Genomic DNA, 22,794 nt, shown 5'->3' with positions numbered 1-22,794 from the left:
TCGTGGATATAACCGTTTTCTGTACAAACAGTATGTGAGGCGGAAACAGGACGATCTTCGCAGAAATCCGAAAAAATTTTGGTCTTTTGTCAATTCTAAACGACAGGAAAATGGTCTCCCTACATCGATGTATCTAGGTGACGGCTTGGCAAACAATTTGGATGAAAAGTGCGCGCTATTCGCAGAGCAGTTCTCTAGCGTTTTTACGAATAATATTCTTACCGCCGAAGAAACGAACGCAGCAATCCATACAGTACCACGTGATTTGATTGATCTAGACATTTTCCAAGTGACTCCACTGATGATCAAGTTGGCGCTTAAAAGCTTAAGTTGTCGTTTTGTCCAGGACCTGATGGTATCCCATCGTGCATATTCAAGAAATGTGGGCCCGTACTAGCGGAACCTCTACTGTACATTTTCAACCAATCTTTGCAACAGCAAAGTTCCTGACTGTTTGGAAAACGTCTCATATGCGGCCAGTTTTCAAAAAGGTGACAAGTCAAATGTTGCTAACTATCGTGGGATTACTTCACTCTCAGCTGGTTCAAAATGCTTGGAAACAATTGTGAATGATGTTATGTTTGGATCGTGTCGCACTTACATCAGTAAAGCACAACACGGCTTTTATCCTAGGCGATCTGTGGAAAGTAACCTTTGTGACTTTACATCAACCTGCATCAGTGCCATGGACAGTGGCGCACAAGTAGACGCAATATACACCGATATCAAGGCTGCATTTGACACAGTGCATCATGGAATCCTGTTGGCTAAACTACGTCGTCTCGGGTTTACGGAAAGAGTTTGCAATTGGCTACAGTCGTATCTTAAAGATAGATGTCTATGCGTAAAAATTGGTGCAACTGAATCACTTTTCCTTTACGCCTGGCTCTGGAGTGCCACAAGGAAGCAATTTAGGACCTCTACTGTTTACGTTATTCTTTAACGATGTTAGTATTCTCCTGGCCGACGGTGGTTTACTAATTTACGCTGACGATTTGAAAATCTTCCTCATCGTACGAAGTGACGCAGATTGTAGGGAACTTCAAAAGCTTTTGGATATCTTCGCACGTTGGTGTCTCATGAACTACCTTCAAGTTTGCGTTTCCAAATGTTGCGTTATCTCATATCGTCGACGGAAGTCTCCGATATTATATGATTACAGCATAAATGGTCAACAAATTGAACGTGTGGATAAACTGAAGGATCTTGGAGTGTTGTTGGATTACCAACTAACATTTAAGCTGCATTACTCTTATGTAGTAGAAAAAGCCAATCGTCAACTAGGATTCATCCTCAAGATTGCTAAAGAGTTTAACGACCCAATATGCCTGCGCGCCCTATACTGTTCTTTGGTCAGATCCATTTTGGAATTTGCGTCGGTGGTGTGGTCTCCTTATGAAACATTATGGATCACGAGAATAGAAGCGGTACAAAGAAAATTTGTTCGACATGCATTGAGGAATCTGCCGTGGCGTGACCCGTTAAATTTGCCTCCTTATGAACACCGTTGTGCCTTACTAGGAATTGAACCACTACATGTACGTCGTAAAACTAACCGGGCAGTTTATGGCGCCAAATTAATACATAGTGATGTCGACTGCCCTGCTTTGCTGGAACGTATCCTTCGATCGAGGCAACTGATACAACTATCAGCTAGGAACACTATTTATGGAGCTAATGACCCAATCAACTCTATTTGCAGAGCATTTCGAGAAGCATATTCTTTATTTGACTTTAATTTATCTACGGAAGCATTTCGACAACGTTTGCGTACATCACGTATATTCAATTAATTGTTTAGTATAATTTAATTAAGTATAATACATTAAGACCATGATGTCAGATGGATACAACAATAAATAAATTAAATTAAATAAATAGCCACAGGCGCATTCCACTCCAGCCCAATCGAAAGTCTCCTGTCAGAAAGCGGCCAACTTCCACTACACCTCAGAATAACAGAAAATCTGATCTCATACGCAGCTAAACAAACCAGTCGACAAATAATCCCTAAAGATTGCTCCCTAGCACTACGAGCAATTCTAAAAGCTGAAGAAATAGATATTCCCCCAGCAACTATCGAATCAAAAATCCCAACATACTATCGCCCTACACAAATCCATGGAATAAACTTTGAAATCACTGAGGAAGCCACTACAGCAGAGAAAAAAAAACCGATTTCAAGAAATAAAAGCTACAAAATACAATCTACACAAACACATATACACAGACGGATCGAAAACCCAAGAAGGAAGCGGATGCGGTATTTCCTCGGAAGACATCGAAATCAGTATCAACCTTCCCCAACATTTGTCCATATTCAGTGCCGAGGCTTACGCGATCAATAAAGCCATCGACCTCCACGAAACAAATCTTTCGGTAATCTTCACAGACTCAAAAAGCGCGCTAATGGCAATCAAACACCAAAACTCAAATCATCCCTGGATACAAGACATTAAACAGAAGCTGATAAACAAACCGGGACGCATCGAACTCTGCTGGGTCCCTGCACATATAAACATAACGGGAAACGAAAAAGCCGATCAACTGGCAAAAAAAGGAACAACCGCACCCAGAACAAATAATATCAACACCCCATATGACGATTACAAAAAGCTCATCAAACTGCACGCTAGACTGAACTGGGAAAACAGTTGGCACAACTACACCGGACATCTGAGAGAAATTAAGCATAGCACTGTCGAATGGCAAACTTCAAACATGTTCAAAAGAAAAGAGAGTCTCATAATAACACGACTTAGAATAGGGCACACTAGAGCCACTCATGGGCACTTTGCTCTGAAAGAAACAGAGTCAACCTGCAGTACCTGTGGAATCCCAACAAGTGTCAAGCATATACTCCTAGACTGCCCCAAATTCGACAATATCAGAAAAGAAACAAATATCGCATCATCAGTTTACATCGCCCTGGGCAATGACATCGACGAACTCAAAAAAACAATCAATTTCGTCGAAAAAGCAAACTTGACAAACGAAATATGACCAATCAAAACACAAAAAAAACCACGATCAGCAACAAACGTCGAACCAACCAAACAAACAAAGATATAAAACCGATCAATTTCACCCCAACTCATCAGTACCAAGCAACGCAGCAGAACAAAACTTCCTGATAGACCCAGCAACAGAAGTGCAGCTCGAACAAAATTCCAAACATGGGAGGCTCAAGCACGAAGGAGGAAAACACCGCACACACCCACGGAAACCAACTAGTAACTGTGAAACAAACACAGGACGTCCACTCAGCAGAACACAAGGAACACCAATCATTACTGCTCATCGTGATCGTGCTACAGATTATCATCATACTTATAATGGTGATCAAGATGATCTACAAAATGATGCGGAAACGATGGATGGAAAAAGGAATAAAGGCTGCCCGATCCATCGCCACACTAGATGTGTAAAGTGCCCAAAAGTGATTTCAATGTATAATGAAATGTAATTTCTTAGGTTAAGGCGTGAGTCTAATGACTATAGGTTAAGATTCACGTTAATAAATGAACAACAACAACCTCGAATAATATATGCTTCACTAGTCTTGTGGCCAAAAACAAAAGTGAAATATATTCAGAAGAAATTAGGAAAACTTCAGAGAATTGCTACTATGTCCATCACAGGAGCTAGGCGTAGTACGCCTTCTAATGCACTTGATGCAATATTGAATCTATTACCTTTACATTCGTTCATACAATTAGAAGCTGAGAAAAGTGCACTAAGATTAAAGAGAACAATAACGTTCTTCGAGGGAGATCTTAGGGGTCATCTCAGTATACTTAAGGAAATTAAAATAAATTCATTATTTAATAATAAAGACTGGATGAATACGAAATACAACTTTGAACGACTATTCAATGTGACGGAGCCTAGTCGCACTGAGTGGGAATCAGAGGGACCTAGTATTCAACCAGGCTCAGTCATATTTTATACAGATGGATCAAAATTAAATAATAGTGTAGGAGCTGGCCTAACAGGCCCTGGAGTAAATATATCTGTTTCAATGGGTAAATGGCCAACCGTGTTTCAAGCAGAAATACAGGCAATTACTGAGTGCACTACCGTTTGCTTACGACGTAACTACAGATATGCAAATATATGTATTTTTTCTGACAGTTTAGCTGCGCGAATCAGTGGCTTGCTCATCAAGATTAGTTTGCGAAATCTGCGAAAACTGCGAAATCAGTGGCTTGCTCATCAAGATTAGTTTGGGAATGCATTCAATCACTCCAACAGGTGGCTCAAAATAATAGGTACATTGAATTTATTTTGGGTTCCTGGGCACTGTGGAATTGAAGGTAATGAAAACTATCTGACATTAAAAAGGGGCCCGCCACAATAGATCAAATATCTGGTCGCAGTGTATATTGTACCCGACAGGAAAAAAAATGCCGGAGTGGCCTGTGCTGCACATACAAGTCTTCTCCATTCAGCTCGGTCCATGGCTGCACTTCGCCAACCACGCAGTCTGCGGAGGGTCCGCAAATCGTCCTCCACCTGATCGATCCACCTTGCCCGCTGTGCACCTCGTCTTCTTGTTCCCTTCGGATCGTTGTCGAGAACCATTTTCACCGGATTACTGTCCGACATTCTGGCTACGTGACCGGCCCACCACAGTCTTCCGATTTTCGCGGTATGAACTGATGCAACTCGTGGTTCATTCGCCTCCTCCACGTACCGTCCACCATCTGCACCCCACCATAGATGGTACGCAACACTTTCCTTTCAAAAACTCCCAGTGCGCGTTGGTCCTCCATGAGCATCGTCCAGGTCTCGTGTCCGTAGAAAACTACCGGTCTTATAAGCGTTTTGTAGATAGTCAGTTTGGTACGGCGGCGAACTCTATTCGATCGGAGCGTCTTACGGAGTCCAAAGTACGTACGATTTCCAGCCACTATGCGCCTCCGAATTTTTCTGCTGGTATCGTTATCGGCGGTCACCAGTGAGCACATGTACACGAATTCTTCAACCATCTCGATTTCGTCACCACCGCGATTAATTTGTACTTTGATCAAATTTGATCTCACCTCAAGTTGTGGCTTAAGAGCTGCTTTCACTGATGGTAGCCAATCGTTAGTACTTCAGACAGAAAATTTAATCTAAGCACTGCTGATGCTGTCGACGACGATGACGACCGCACGACCCACACCATCGGTGGGAATAAAATAATAAAATAAAATACCCTGTAGCCACGCCCCTTTGTTTGTTTGTTTGTTTATTTGTTATCCAGTAGCTTAAGGTACAAGCATTCTAAAAACACTACTTCCGATGTCATATAGCCCAAATATAAATTTGATTAAAGTTACATTTATAAGTTAGTTTAATTATTCCAGTAATTCAAACAGTTTCTCGTAAAAATTGCTTCTGATGACGAACGATTCACTTCGGTTGATAGCATATTCCAGTTTGCCACAGTACAGTATTGAAAGTGAACATTCAACAAGGTTTTTCTGCAGATGGGTTACGGAGTCGTAGCGACTAAGATCATATACGTAACGTACACAGGAGTTGAGAGCAGATCGTAGGCGTCTCATGTCAGCAGCATTTGGGGCAACGTGGAGAACGTAACCAAGCAAGAAATGTGGAAGAATCAGCGCCGTGAAAAGTTTGAGCCTAGTAGTTGCAGTAGACACCATATCAGCGGTACCGTACAAGGTGCGTAAACCACCTTAGATTTTGCCACATTATTGAATGATAACAACAGTGACCGATCAACAAATAGGCGGGACTCATGGGTATTCTTTATTGATTATAAGCAAACTGCGTTTCCCCGCGCGCGTGGCATTTCATTTGAAATGTCGCGGAGAGCGGATAGCGATCCCAGCATCGGCGGAGTTGATGAAGCCGATTTTATTCCCGCAGATGGCGCGGGTCGTGTGGTCGTCGTCGTAGGCTGGAAGTGATTCGAAGGGTGCATTGTTGGAAAATCATCGGTTCTTATCAAAACCAACATTCTATACAAGTGATGATTGAGGCGAGACGAAATTTATTCAAATTGCACATTAACCGCTAGGGGACGCCAGAAAGTTTCCGTCTGTAGAAGAATCACGAACGCGCGTCGGATGTAGATAAAAGATATTTTAGTTACTAGATAAAGATTGTCGCTGTCGTCGCTGTCCGGAACATCTTTTGCTGGCGAGGATAGGGGAGCTATATGTCAAAGAAGGAAAATCCATACGATTTGACAGCTTGGTACCCAACATGTTCCGGACATCCGAACCAGGGAACCGAAACGACAATCTTTATCTAGTAACTAAAATATTTATTCACATGGACGGCATCAGTGGAAGTCAAGTGAAATTTACTCAAGATTATTATTTGGTTTTGTTGCAGTTTGGGAAGGTGGATTATTGAAAATCCATCGGTTCTCTCAAGGATCAACATTTTGTGGAAGCAAAGGTTTAGCCGAGACGAGTTTTGTTTGAAGTGCAAATCATAATCGCTTGGTGACAGCAGAAAGTTTGAATTCCTGATAGAATTTAGGAAAAATCCATGGAGAGATATCCAGAAGAATTCATAAAACACAATTTTTAAAGGAATTTAAAGTGACTCCTTCTGACTTCTAAAAAAATCTTGGAAGAGTTCCCGATGGAACTTTTCGAGTAATTCCAGAATTTCGGGAGGAATTTTCGACGAATTTCCTGGAAGAACTTTTGAATAAGTTTCAGGAGGAATTTCCAGTCGAATTTCTGGAATAATTTACGAAGGTATTTTAGGATGATTCCCGGAAGAAACACCCAGGGCAATTCCCCACGGAATTTGTGGAGGAATTCCCAAAGTAATTATTGGGGGAATTCCGAAGTAATTCCACGAGGAATTTCCGAAAGGATTCCTAGAGGAGTTTCTGAGGTAATTCCTGAGGGAAGTTCATAAGCAACATTTGGAGAAAGATCCTTAAGAATTTTTGGAAGAAGTCTGGATGAAAATTGAAAAGGAAGTACCAAACGGAATATCTAGAGGAATTTTTGAAAAAAAAAAGTACTGGAAGAATATCCCTTTGGAGTTGCTGGAGGGGTTTCCGAATCAAATTAATCATTAAAAGTCAAGACATCGTACATACGCCAAATGATCAATGGATCGATTACGCCAAAATAAATGGTGCCAAACTTTATTTTTGAACCAGAACTCTGGTGCAGGGAGTGCTGAGAATCGCCTTCAAATCCATAACATAAATCTACTCAGACCAGATTCGTATAAATGATGTCGTGAATAAGAGGCCCCAATTAAGACCTCGGATCTACAAGCGCTTCGTTATGCCACAGATGTCTTCTAAAAGTGCGCGCAACATGTTACCGTGCGGAACCGAAATCCGTACAGCACCGAAATCCGTCCACCTCATGAGATATCATTAAATTAAGAGAGGTCTAATGTAATTAATGCAGGAATAATTATTCTTATTCTGTTCAGATATTTGACAGTAAGCTTTTACGGCATAGAATTGGAAAGAAGGCTTTGAAATAAAATCCACAAAAATCAAAAACAAATCTCCACCCACCAAACGCGGAGTTTGTGCCGCCATATTGTTTTCGGGTAGAGCATAATTGCACCAAAAGTAACTGTGTTTTAATTGCTAATTGCAAATCATTACATAAGATAAGCGGAATACAAATCGAAGGGATCGCTTCTCAAGGTGCATATCGAACTATTTACAGTGGTAGTTTAGTCAATCAGGTTGTTTCAATTTAAATATTTAGTTAAGAAATAGCTGTACGGATTTTGATCCTTTGATTCGAAGTCCGTCCACGGTGGACGGATTTCGAGTCAGAAGTAGTTGATTTATATCATTATTTTATCATGTTTTTCGTAGTTTTTAATGAGTAAATGTAAAACACTTCAAAAGTAGAAGCCTTCATGCGCCTGTTTCAATGACAAACGTTTTATTTACATTCGATTTCTATTTTCTAGTTACTTTTTCATATACGAAGGTGCTTAAGTGTACGGATTTCGATGCCCCACGGTACTGTTTTTCAATCACACCTTCATTGAAATTCGATTGAATATCTCTAAGATCCAGTCGTAAACAACAAGGCCAGTAAACTGCTATCGCAGTATGAACGAGTGCAAAAGAAAGCCAAATTTAATCGTAGAGCGTTGGCTTGCTTAGTCCCGAGCAGCGATAGCAATGACGTCGTTTCGATAGTGCCTTGTTTTTGTATGTCGTGGTCCTGTCAAAATCGATTCACCTCTTGTTAATTTATGGCTAGGGTAAAAAGCTGGATATCTCAGTGGTTTTCAACCGATTTCCATCTCTTCTAGTTTCTGAACATTACAAAATGTTGTGTGTAGGGTGTTCAACTTCTCGTTAGAGCTATATGGCAGTAATGCAACGGATTTTGAAAAATGCAATCTTTGTGATATGCTCATATTTCATTACCGAAAATGTTATACATCCATCTAGTGATGATGGGAATATTGAAACAGCACATGTAAGACATCATTTGTAACATGGGAACAAATTTTGAGCATTCCTGATGATAATTCGGTGCCTGATGGAGCCACTTTATACTACAGGGTGTATGAAGCCACAGAAAATATGTTAAAGCATGTTGTCTTCTGTAGAGAAAACATGTGTGAGGATCTCCGGAAAGTCCTGAAGTAATCTACCGAGTCAACCACGGCTTCCATGATGATCTTTCAATTTCGTATCAAACCAAACGTATGAAATGTTATAATATCTCCAAATTGTCTTGGAGCTTGAATCAACTGGTCTACCAAATCAATCACGACCACCACGGTGTTACAACTCGCGGATTGAATTTGAGACGCAAGTGGAAGATAAATACTCGGAAGATATCGCAGCTGGGAACATCACGGAAGTTGTGGTCAGTTAACCTCAATTGCTGAATTCTTGGGTTTGAGACGCAAGGGAAAGACATATAGCCCCACCTAGAAGTAAATTAGCCCCCCAAAGAATTTTTGCCACTTTGCATGAATATTGTACTTATCTAGCTCTCTGATCATATATAGGCGTAACAGTCAGGAATGAGTTCTCTTCATTCACATCTCTCTCTCTCTACGAAACATTGAATCTTTTTAACAAATGTTCGAACTTCGAACAATTGTTATATCTTACGATATGAATGTTAAACACGGGATCATTACCTTAGAAAATTGGAGTAGGAACAGTGGTTTCGTGCTGATGCAATGCTGATTAAATAAATAATAGATGCAAACAGACTAAGAAAACAAACAGAATTTCTAAAATTTTGATTAGATAAAGAAAGTTCTAGTGGCATACTGAACTGTCTGTATGGTCTTAATATTGACAAAGCATAAAATGTTGGACAAATTGTTCAAGAAACACAGGATGGTTAGCTTATTGGCATACATATTTCTAAAAAATCCTTATTTAAAATTGGTTTCGTTCATAGTTCTTAAAGATGCATGGCCTTTCTGGAAGAATTGTCAAAAGAAACCTTCCGAAAAAGTGAGACCCAAATACTACGTCTCATATATCTGTATCGATATTTAGATATTTTGATATTTTGAAAGCATTTATTTATGTAGCTTTGAATGATAGTTTGGGGGATTTTTCTGCTATTTCCAGAAAATCAATTAAGAGATTCCAGAAAGGCAAAATCTTGAGTTTTCAAGAAGAGGTAACGAAAATTTGAATGAGAAAGAAATTGGAATTCTTTCGGATGGATAAAACTCCACATGCTTCTTACTACCCAACAAACAATTTAAATTGAATAAGCTAGTTTTTTAGATGAACAAGCCAAATTGCGGCGAAATAAGCTCTTTATCAGCCTCCAATGCTTGTTGGGTAAGCTCATATGTCTTTCTAATCGCTTCCTAATCGTTTTTCTGGAATCTGACGACAGTAATTTCGTCCCTCACACTCAACCTCCTGTGAAATGATGGTTCTGAGACGAACCGACAAATGCGCCTTCCCAATCACAGGCAAAATCAGAATTTTGAACGAAAATTTCTTTTGTCTGCTCTGACATCAACGTCAGATGATTTGCCATCAGGGTTCGTACTTTTCGTTTCGATGAGACAAAATCAAACGATTTTCGGGTCGGGGGAGAATCTTTTTTCGGAGTTAGTAGTGAAAAACATTTCTCTTCCAACTCTCTTTTCTTTAGAGCGAATCTTCTAGATAAGCGAAAATCATGCCTACTTGATGAATTTCTTTTTTCGTTTCATCACTATTACGCCTCACTCACTTTTCGCGAAAATTTTCGGTAAGCAATTACAAAAATTTTACAACCGCAACGGGATTCGAACCTAGAACATATACAAAAATGGCGATGGGATGCGGTCACTGTAGCCATACCACCACAGCGACTGCATGTAGGGATTAGGTTGTTTGAGCATGAGCATGAGCATGAGCAGGATAACCGTACAATTCGTAGTTGCTACTCCGTGATTGACTAGAACTTACGAAATTGCACAGGGAACCAATTGAATGGAGCTTGGGTTTAGCTATCATTCTCAATGTGCAAATTTCGGAAATTCAATGCATTTTTACTAAGTCAATTACGGCGCCGGCCACGTCCTTACGGTCATCAAGGGAAGGAAGGATTATTAGTTCAACTCTCGTTGCTACTAGAGACCGAGTATACCTCTGCATCTCCACGATAGTCTTAGGATAGGATATTGTGTTAGTATGAAGGGATATATTATCTGGATTCACTTTGGTAAGTGATGCGATCTATGGGATAGGAATATATGGAATGAGAATTAGAAGTACTAGAGTAATGAGAAAGTATTAAAGTGAATTCTAATGGGATTCATTTTTACAATTAGAATTCGAATGCTATCGGATTCTCATACCACGCACACGTCTACCACCATCGCTACCCGCACATCAACCTCACACATTCTTACTTGTATGAGGCCTGCACGAGCGTAGCGACCGTATATAGCATTCGTATGCGGGTACAAATGAATACCAATCTATTTTTACATTTTATTTACTGCTACTAAGTAACAGGCAGCTTTTTATAACAATTCTATATTTAGAATCATACTTGCTAGCAATGAGAATTTGATTTGCAAAGAGATTGAGATATATGATTAACGAAATTATCTAATAGGAAATTAGAAAGGGCTAGGGATCGAACCCTTAATCGCCTACTAATGAGGCAGAAGCAGTGACACAAGGCCACCAAGCACCCCTATGCATGTAGGGATTAGGTTGTTTGTTCCATAAAGCCCACTCTGTTTGCAATTGGTGATGGCACGAAAAGGAAGCAAGGAGTGAGAAAACGAGCAATCGCGGCACTGGTAGTGAGGGAGAAATGGTTATCTCTCATCACACATTTTTTCTTTTCCCGCAAACCGATTTCTCGGTGAAAATCAGCGTGAGGGAGCATTCTCTACTCGTGAGAATGAGTGAAAATTACGATCCCTGTTTGCTATACATGGAGAAAAAACTTCTGCAGTGTTGCCAAGCGATTATGATTTGCACTTTGACGTATTTTCGTCTCGGCTCTACCTCCTCTAGTGTATCTGAGAAAAACCGGTTTTTCTCAAATAATTTTCCTTCCCAATACAAACAGAAATAAAATCTGAATTTCGAAAGAAAATATCACTTGACTGCTACTGACGCCAATATTTCTGCAGCGTTGCAAACGAGCGTTTGTGATTCTGATACTGACGGAAACTTCCTTCAGTACCGTGGGAATGCAACCGACGCCATTGTTTGCTATCTACCCTTTCTTTTCATAAAATGCTGAAACTCATCACAGCAATCAAACGTTAATGCGAACCTTGCGTTAAAAAACTCACTGCTGCTGCTGTCCGACGGCCGCTCGATGATTTTCCCCTACCACGCTAAGAATAAAAGTTCAGCACCGCCACTGATATCCCGACTAAAAAGAATAGATTTTCTTTCCACAAAGCGCTTTTCTAATCACTGATAGAAGCGAAACGATAGTCTGAGCATTGCGTGGATATTTCTCTTGAGTACTGCTATTTTCGGCGACGGCCAGCGCATTTTAATCCATAGTTTTTAATAGTTGAGGAAAATCTTAAAGAGTTCGTCGATCGATTGATACAAAAATCTCGAAAATCGGTACTTTTCGTGAAGGTCTCAAGTTTGAATATGCAGAATTACCTCCCTATCTTCGCAAAGGACGTAAACCTACGTCAAAAATTAGTCCCCCCTAGAATTTTTCGTTAGTTACGCCAATGTCTTCATGTTAGCCTCATGAGATACGAATGCAAAAATGGTAACTTGGCTTAGAAACCTCGCAGTTAATAACTGTTGCTGCGAGGCGGCTTTGTCCCAGTGTGGAAATGTAATGCCAATAGGAAGAAGAAGACTTGGAGGCCACAGGACTTCCCACTACTACTGGCGGAGGTGGATGATGGCTCGGCGGCAGAGAAAGGCTGGTTGAATATTAAATAAGCAGGGGTTTTTCGTGCTGTCACCGTCTTCATCCGGTGCAACAGCTATGCATTCTTTGAATTAGACAAAGGGCAGGACATTTACAAAATCCAATGGATTAGTGGATTTTTTCCCTCTTTCGAACTTACAAAATCACGAAGTTTTCGTAGTTTTGGGAAGAGAATAAACCCACGACAACAATGATTTTGATAAATCCCAGTTAATCAACCAAGCGATGAAGATGCCTTTCTTTCGTTTGGTTTAGTCTTAGTGTGATACACGTCATAAGTAGTTGCCTACATTACAGCTTTTGCAAACATTGTATAGCCAAAACCTCATACGGTTCAACAAAACATTTTCTTCATAACTTCTGAACGCAATGACTGATTGTGATTATATTCAATAGTGATCAACCAGGGTTGGTAGCCCATCGAATGCAATTTGTTGCGAGAAAATAGGTTAAGAATTAATATATGAAAAAGTGGCTAATGTTTTTCGGTTTTCGTGTGCACACACACACATACACATGGACAGACACACATTTGTTCAGCTCGACGAGCAGAGCCGATTGGTATATAAAATCATGGGTCTCCGCGACTTCTATAAAAAATGCGATTATGGAGTGTGTCTGAGAGTAACATAAACCCAGGCTTCAACCCTGCACTTAGGATGCACAAATGTGACCTACATTGCAGCTGATTCTGTTGCTATGTCCATTATATTATTCCCCATCATCCAGCAGCGTGCGTGGAGGCTGCGCGCGACATAATATTCATGCGTTTTGTGTTAGGATTAATTTCTAACATTGAGATTAGAATTTAAGTCAAATAAATGTTAAATGTCAATAAATGTAGTAATAAGAGGATTGTCTAATTAACGTCGCGTGTGATTATTTGTACTCGAAAGAATAGTTTTTGGGGCTTGTGCTACCGAAACTACGACAGGCAATAGTGTTTCGGGAAAATATTTAAATAAACAAATTTGCCACCCCTACGAGTATTGGAGATCAGGAAAGTGCTATTGAAGGCCAAAGAAAAGATTTAGTTCCCCAACAGAGTGAATTGATAGCCTTTCAGTAATAAAAACTTTGTTGAGCGAGAAAGGCGAAAAAAATAATATCGCTATCTATTCCCAAGTAGTTAATATCAAAAATGAATTCCAATTTCAAATACAGATTTGTGAAAATTGTACCTAGAATCCCTGTTGTTCAGCATTTTGTTTGCGCTCATGAACCCAGGTTAAAAAGTTTATTTCATTATGAAAATTAGTTTAAGAATTTCCGAATAATCGACTTGTACTTATATTCACCGTATTAATTAAAAGTTAATTTAGAAATTTCAAACACAAAAATTACACAGATCAAAGCTGCATGAACTCAAAGAAAATCTGCAATATAAATGCACACTTGGTTTTCCATTCATTATTGGATTCTCAACTAGCCTATCCGCCAACCTGAACCGATATAGAATCTGCATGTCGATAAGGCCATCAATTGATTGCATTTCAAAGGGCTCATCGTCCGTGCACGGTTTTCGCAATGCAAATAGCAATAACCAGTTATCCTAACTTTATCATTTCAGACCGTGTACCACAAAATCAACTACGTCGCACCGAACTCCGCCCTCAAAGTGGCTACTTTCGCCGCTGCTCCGGCCCATTACGAGTACGGTCCAGCTGTTGCCCCAACACTGACTAAGGTAATTCTTCTGGTTATTGAAATTTAGGGGTATGCGGTGTTTCGTTCGAGTTGGATTGTAGAGACTCGAAACGAAAAGCCAAAGTGAAACAAAAATTAAATGTCTGCTTTAGATAATTTTATAAAGCTACGAAAATGAAATTACTTCTTATTATGGATAAGTTCATGCCTTGGATACGAATTATTCATTTCAGCACATTATTTGAACAACTTGGGAAATGATTCTTATTCATTTTTTACTACAAACATCAAAGCGATCTAACGTTTTTGATTGTCTTAATTGTCTTAACTTTCTTATCAGCATTACAAGATAAATATCTCACACCCTTATTCAAATTGGAACTGCCTGCGAAATGCAACTCGATTCAATTTAATTTTGAATGCATGTCCCCTTCTCTGCTCATACAGTCGCTGCAGTACAACTACGCGGCGGCCGTCCCCCAGTACCAATACGCACACTTTCCGCAGACGATTCAGGTCTACCAGCATCATCATCACGCACCGGGAGCCACAGCAACAATTATCACGAACGATGCCGGCCATGTTCAGTACTTGCACCATCCCCAGCAGCAGCACCAACAACATCAACAGGCTGCCACGATCTACACGGCGCATCAACCGGCGGCCGCTGTCCATTACACGCTGACTCAACCTGCGGTGCAACACAATTATCAGCACCAAGCAGTGGTCGGCCAACAAGCTCAGGCCGGAACTATCCACTACCATCATGCGCAGCAGCAGCAGCAGCAGCCCCACCAGACGACCTTTGTCGGAGTGCAACCTGCGGTTCCGGTCGTCCATCAGGCGCCGATTGCCGCCATCAATCAGGTGCACCAGGCTAATCAGGTCATCGCGACTCAGGCACAACTGGTCAAGGTAAGCGTTCCTTGTCCAATGAATACAGCGGTTGTTGGTCCAGACTGGATTCTGTTTTTGATTTGATCAATTCAATTTTGCTCGGCTATTGCATGCATGTATGTTGAAGCAAAATGGGCCGATGAAATTTGTTCCATTATTTCGAAATAATATGATTATGCGAGCGTTCATGGCAAATAGAACGATTACGCTTTAGAATTTCGGAAATACTTATCGACGTGCTTTTCGTAAACCTTAGAGTAATTTGCAAAATAAAATGGCTAATATTTTTGAATATTGTTTGCGATCTACCTATATGAGTGTTCAACAAAAGGCAAAGATTTTAACCGATACGAATTGTTTAAATATTAGTTTCTTAGTGTAATAGTATAGCGCCAAAAATAAATATGATAACACATGTCAATGATGTTTTGATAATATTCCTATGGGAAATATTCATAGCATTTCTTTATAATATCTTCCACAGTATCCAGCTTCGCCAATCTATGCCACCGGATTGCAAAACCAGCTGTATCAGCATCAATCGGCCAATTATGGTAAGTAATTCCATTCTGTAGTAGAACAAAAGCACCCAATATTGACCAAAAACTATAACAAACCGGCAATCACCATGTTTTCATTTGTATCCTGCACTATTGTTACACTGATACAGTCCAGGAAGAGTTGATTAAAACTCCTGAAGAAATTTACCCAAATTCAAGAAAAAATCACAAAATTATAGCGTAGTTTTCTGTTCTTGGCTGATTCGGCTTTGGGGAAGAATTAATTTTGCAAAACTCCTGAAAGAGCCATCAAAAACAACCATCAAAAAATACATGGGAGCTAGCGCAACTTAACTACAAACACTGAAACTTGTTCGGCGAACCTTGACCTCGCCCCAACAGCTCAAACCAAAATCAAGCAATCGAAACAGTTTCTTGGGGACGGAGTCATTGTTGGTCCAACGTGTTTGAGCATGTTTACTTTACATTAGAATTCTGTGGGTAAAATCCTTGGTGAGCAGAAGAAATGCACTGCTTACAACTGGCAAAAAGCGTATCGTTCACGACATTTCAAATTTTTTTGAGCAAGCTGATAAAGTGGTTATTCCGCTGTAATTACTCACCTCAGCTTTTGAACAGGGAACAAGTAGTACGACTTCCAGCTTAAAGGGAATATCTTAGTACGGAACGGGAGATTAAAAATGTATGCTCATGATTCCAGAAGCGCAACGTTTTAGCAATGCTGGCGTAGTTCCGTATGGTCCTGTATAAAAAAAACCCTGATTAATCTACCTAGAGGTGCCTTTCTCGTTTGTTAAAATGGGTTAAGAAATATAATACACTAATGAGTGGATAGATCCTATTTTCCATATTTGTTCGTATGTATTATAAAATTTCTCGCCGAAAGCAACTTGTTGCAAGCAAATCAGATGAGCATAAGAGTCAAAAAAGTGATTTTGTATTGTGGGGTTGAAATTAGTATTTTGGCCATAATTTCTGATCCCATAGTCCGATCCGATTCAATTTTCAATAGGAAACAATGGGACCAGTATTCCCGTCGAATGCAACTTGCGAATAAATCGGTTAAGGGTAGGTACAAAAAAATTAGCTAGAGTTTTGCGTACACACACACAGACATCACCTCAATTCGTCGAACTGAAACGATTGGTATATAACACTATGGGTCTCCGGGCCTCCGATAAAAAGTTTGTTTTCTTAGCGAATATATAGCCTTTACTCGCACTAAGGCAAAAATCCGCTTACTAATTGCTTTCATTACGTCATTTGCGCTAATATGAAGGATGTTGAAATTCAAACGAGTATCACGAACTGCGTCGTGTGTTTGTAATCAATGACTTTTCATTTCTCAAAAAATGTATCTCCTAATGGAAATATTATTTAAAATTGAGAGGATAAATTTCTTGACTATAGATTTCGAAAGATGCCAAAAATTATTTTTCAAGTTCATCGATATTTTAGATTAACGCTTTCTGAAATTTGTGACGGAACAAAAAATACAAGTCAAGTAATTTTCGGCAAGGGACGACTCAACCCAATATTGAAGAATTCTGAGATACCGTTTGTCCGTCTTATACGGAATTTCTGTAATATGTTGATTTTTAATGCATATTAATACCAAACTTGAAACAATCGCAGACAAAAAGCTGCGCATGTCTCCAGTTTTTTTTATTCCCGATATCAAAGATATAAGTCTGCCCATTCGTAAATTACTCATATTTTTCTTAACAGTGTTTTTTTTACTTAATTTCAAGAAATCCACTATTGCAAGAGTATTATGCGTATTATTAATCTTAAAATTTGCACTAAATTTTGCATAGTGTATGAGATTTTGACGTAGGGCTACGTCTGTTTTCTCTATTCCGGGGGCACACTTTGCAAATGCGCAAATCGAAGTGTGTCATAAAAATATGATAGGCTTTGAACATTAATATCTCAGTCGTTTCTCGAGGGATTCTCAATTTGTTTAACAAATTCGCTCAAGAAAAAATCAAAAATATTGATTTTCAATTGTCAATAATCGAAAACTGCTAAAAATTCAAAAGTAGGTAAACTAATCAATCCCGTTCTTGCATCGGAAGCGCAGACATTATAATCAAGCAACTTGCGGGTTTTGGGTACGATCATCACTTGTCATAAGACGAGTTTGTACAATCCCATTGAATTCCACTACTTAATTGTATCTTGACAGATACGTATTTCGACCTGAACAGTAAGGCCGTCTTCAGTGTCTCGTACTTGACTCGAATTGATCATCATCAATATCAGGTATCAGAACGTCGGCTCAGGAGGCACGTTCCTTTCAATTTGGGCCATCGCCTTCACTGGCCTTTCTCATCATTTACCTGACGGAAAAGGAAGTGAAAATGGGAAAGGAAGAGGAAGTGAAGTTGGAAAGGAGAATGGAACCATTTATAGGAAAGCCAATTATGTAGACTTATACGCATTCAGCTAGGGACTAAAGAGAGGTATCACAAAAACATAGAGAACGTAACAATGGACGAACGTCAAAGACGAAACACAGAGTGCACTGTGAAAAACACATAATGCGAATCCATATAGGTGACAAACACAAAGTACATTGTAAAAAAAACGCATAATGCGAATTCATATAGGTGAAAATTTGTTGAAAAACTAAGTCAAAAACATATTCATAATCCCATAATCCCCTTATTCAACCTCAAGTTGAGATTAAACAAGAGTAGCTGAAGCCGAACGTCAAAGACGAAACACAGAGTACACTGTGGAAAGCGCATAATGCGAATCCATATAGGTGACAATTTGTTGAAAACTAAGTAAAACACATATTCATAACCCCACTCTTATTTAACCTCACGTTGAGTTTGAACAAGAGTAGCTGAAACCGAACGTCAAGGACTAGACACAGAGTACACTGTGAAAAACGCATAATGCGAATCCATAAAGGTAACATACACAAAGCACATTGTAAAAAACGCATAATGCGAATCCATTTAGGTGACAATTTGTTGAAAAAAAAACTAAGTAAAAAAAACATTTTCATAACCCCACCCATATTCAACCTCAAGCTGAGATTAAACAAGAGTAGCTGAAGCCAAACATCAAAGACGAAACACAGATTACGCTTTGAAAAACGCATAATACGAATCCATATAGGTGACAAACACAAAGTACATTGTAAAAAAAAAACGCATAATGCGAATCCATATAGGTGAAAATTTGTTGAAAAACTAAGTCAAAAACATATTCATAATCCCATAATCCCCTTATTCAACCTCAAGTTGAGATTAAACAAGAGTAGCTGAAGCCGAATGTCAAAGACGAAACACAGAGTACACTGTGAAAAGCGCATAACGCGAATCCATATAGGTTACAATTTGTTGAAAACTAAGTAAAACACATATTCATAACCCCACTCTTATTTAACTTCACGTTGAGATTGAACAAGAGTAGCCGAAGCCGAACGTCAAGGACGAGACACAGAGTACACTGTGAAAAACGCATAATGCGAATCCATAAAGGTAACATACACAAAGTACATTGTAAAAAAACGCATAATGCGAATCCATATAGGTGACAATTTGTTGAAAAAAAACTAAGTAAAAAAAAACATTTTCATAACCCCACCCTTATTCAACCTCAAGTTGAGATTAAACAAGAGTAGCTGAAGCCAAACATCAAAGACGAAACACAGATTACACTACACAGAAAGCCGAACGTCAAAGACGAAACACAGAGTACACTGTGAAAAGCGCATAATGCGAATCCATATAGGTAACATACACAAAGCACATTGTAAAAAACGCATAATGCGAATCCATATAGGTGACAATTTGTTGTAAACTAATTAAAACACATATTCATAACCCTACTCTTATTTAACCTCAAGATGAGGTTGAATAAGAGTAGCCGATTATCTCGGAGAAGTAAAAAGTCAACTACGCCATAGCTCCGGTTAGCGCAGCGAGGGCTAAAATACTGTGAAGGGGGCCCTGATGCTTCACAGGCTCCGTTTGCGGTTAGGTTATCAAACCCCCCTTACCATTCATTCGTAGGCACGGTAAGCATAAAGCCGCATCACACCGAAAATTAGGGGTCACCTGTATGGTGGACTTTTACCACTGGAACAGGCAATCCGTAATGTTATTCTTAGCCAGATAACCAGCTGCCGACACCACACGGCTATCTAGGCTGTTCGTGGAGAGAAGTTGACATTGACGTCAACTCTCAATGTGGCCGAACAGCCGAACAGTAAGGCCGTCCTCAGTGTCTCGTACTTGACTCGAATTGATCAAGTCGAGTCAAGTACGAGACACTGAAGACGGCCTTACTGTTGAGGTCGAAATACGTATCTGTCAAGATACAATTAAGTAGTGGAATTCAATGGGATTGTAAAAACTCGTCTTATGACAAGTGAAGACATTCCACTAAAAAGCTCAAAATAATTTTCTTAATACAATCAACAGTTTGAGCGAGATTTCGCGGGAAGAGGACACAACAGCGCAGCAATGAGGCGCTGGGAGCGGTCGTAATGGAGTAGCATCAGCATCGGTGCTGGTCATCGAGATGCATCAACGATGGCGTCCGTTTAAAATGAAGCTTGATGATTGTATGACGTTTGCCAGAATGATTTTTGCCAGAAAACCATTTGTCAGAATGGACCATATGCCAGAAAGCCATTCCCCAGAATAAACCATTTGCCAGAATGTAATTCGCCAGAATATAATTTGCCAGAATCTACCTATTCCCAGAAATAGTAAAACTGGAAATTCCGATTATTATTGATGGGTACAGAACAGAAAAAGAATTATATAAAGAAGGTCATTTTGCATTATTTACTAATAAAGGGTTTTCGGTAAGGGTATGCGATAACAACATTTTTCCTGACGAAACGAAACGAAACGAAATTAGAAATGCTACTGTTGGATCGGAACGAAACGAAACGAAATTCAAATTTTCTTCCGAAACTTCGAAACGAAACGAAATCAGGGTCCATTTGATTCGAAATTTTTCGAAACGAAACGAAATTTAATTTTTTTCCGCGGAATTTTTATTAAATAGTTTTTTTTTATCATTATATAGATAATGCAAAAAACGAATAAAAAAAAAATCCGCCTGGAAAATAATTTTGTTTAATATTTCTAGAGTCAAATAAGGTCGATACAACTATATAAAAAAATGTGCCCTCCTTAGAACATTTTTCGCTAAAATAAAATTTTGATGCGACAACAAACAAAAATCGGAAAATTATAATTATATTAATTCAAAACATTCTTTAACAAATCCGAGGAGGCTTTTGATTTTTTTTCGTTTTAAAATTTATTTTTTACTATTCCCTCCCCCCTGACCTTTCCGGCATCAGTAGGGCATAATTTTTATTAAATGTAACGGCCTTAGAGCAAAATCAGCAAGACTCATTTTGAATATGAATCTGAAACATTTATTTGCCCAGCAGCTGTTTTAGATTCAGACACCAGTCAACTGTCAAAAATTTAAAACTGGCAAAACGCTCAGTTCTATTTTCTGCAGAATTGAACCACCAATGAATCACTAGTTTCAAATATTTTGATTTATGAATGCGTCATTTTATCTACGGATCAATCCACTTTGCAATTACAGGGCCTTTTTGAGAGCAACATAATGATTTCATTTAATTGAAAATTTTAAAAATATGTGTTGGGGAAACAAGCGAGTTCGTTCTATTTTGCTCCAGATTCAAAGTAGAATAGTGATCGAAAATTTGAAATGAAACTGAATCACTACTGATGATTAATTATTTTAGAGCGTCTTAGGGGAAATGCTACAAGGTTAAAAGACTATTATTCTTCCATTTACTTCCACTATTAACTTTTTTATGTATCAACAATCAGATACGCATTTCGTTTCCTACTTGGAAACTTCTTCAGTGTTTGTTATCGACTATAACAAACACTGAAGAAGTTTCCAAGTAGGAAACGAAATGCGTATCTGATTGTTGATACATAAAAAAGTTAATAGTGGAAGTAAATGGAAGAATAATAGTCTTTTAACCTTGAATCACTACTGATTTCATTCTACATAAAAGTTACCCAAATGCCATAGGGAAAATATGACTTAATTTTACAAAAGGACATAGGTAAGTAACAGATCATTTTGGATCTATTCACCATTTTCAAAAGTATGCCCCTCATCATAAACAACATGAATTGAATTGAATTATCTTTATTTACGAGATTTTCGGCCCTAGGCCGGTTCATCTCGACCATAAACAACGTGAAAATATTCATCGCTTAATATCGCTCAATATTACCAACAGATTTCATATTGATTAGATCTGTTCACCATTTAGAAAAGAATTACAGATTCAAAGTGCCACCCCTCCATTTCAATTAACATCTTAAATAAAATCCCCAGGTAAATTTTCGACCAAATTCAAGAAGATTTATTGAATCTGTAAAACTTTCCAAAAATGGTCTTTCCAACAGATCTAAGCAGTATGAAAGCTGTTGATTGCAATACCAAACTGGACTTTTTTTTTAATTTTCTAAGGTCTGTTGGAAATATTACTTTTTTAATTTAAAGTAATTTTTTTACGTTGTGAGTTTTTATGGTGAGGGGCATTTTTCATCCATCACTTTTTTTATGGAGTTAGCCTTGGAAGATAAACGAAAATCGTGACTACTAGATGAAAACCTTTTTTTCGTTTCATCACTTTTTCACAAATTCTTTAGTGCGCTGCGGTGAGAGTTGAACCTTAACAATAATATCCGTGAGATGCGCTGACTCTAGCAACACTTTTACGCTATCTGCATGTAGGGTAGGCATTAGCTTACAGTGGCCAAACGTCTCGGATTATGTGGAACAGTGGAACAGTTTACTTGCCTCGCATTTCCTGGTACCTCGGAAAAGGTTCCGAATTCCATGATGAATCTGTAAAGCCGTTATTTCTACAGCTCAGCAAATTTATTTATTATTTATTTATTTATCATCAGACTAAGGCCGGAGTGGCCTGTGCTGCACATAAAAGACTTCTCCATTCAGCTCGGTCCATGGCTGCACTTCGCCAACCACGCAGTCTGCGGAGGGTCCGCAAGTCGTCCTCCACCTGATCGATCCACCTTGCCCGCTGTGCACCTCGCCTTCTTGTTCCCGTCGGATCGTTGTCGAGAACCATTTTCACCGGATTACTGTCCGATATTCTGGCTACGTGCCCGGCCCACCGCAGTCTTCCGATTTTCGCGGTGTGAACGATGGATGGTTCTCCCAACAGCTGATGCAACTCGTGGTTCATTCGCCTCCTCCACGTACCGTCCGCCATCTACACCCCACCATAGATGGTACGCAACACTTTCCTTTCGAAAACTCCCAGTGCGCGTTGGTCCTCCACGAGCATCGTTCAGGTCTCGTGT

The 22,794-nt window shown here is 39.3% G+C and overlaps 1 protein-coding gene across 1 annotated transcript in view; it reads left to right on the top strand.

The window, feature by feature from the left end:
* The window catches only part of LOC134219282 (serine/threonine-protein kinase Wnk-like), a 255,232-nt gene that overhangs the window by 180,308 nt on the left and 52,130 nt on the right, over window positions 1-22,794 (top strand). The window contains exons 4-6 of the mRNA XM_062698008.1: window positions 13,936-14,052; window positions 14,460-14,927; window positions 15,394-15,463. Coding sequence (XP_062553992.1) covers window positions 13,936-14,052; window positions 14,460-14,927; window positions 15,394-15,463 — 655 coding nt within the window. The remainder of the gene's footprint in view (window positions 1-13,935; window positions 14,053-14,459; window positions 14,928-15,393; window positions 15,464-22,794) is intronic.

This window comes from Armigeres subalbatus, chromosome 3 (assembly GCF_024139115.2).
Source record: "Armigeres subalbatus isolate Guangzhou_Male chromosome 3, GZ_Asu_2, whole genome shotgun sequence".
NCBI classification, from domain to species: Eukaryota; Metazoa; Arthropoda; class Insecta; order Diptera; family Culicidae; genus Armigeres; species Armigeres subalbatus.
Note: the sequence above shows the minus strand (reverse complement) of the source record. Positions and strands in the feature narration are given on the sequence as shown.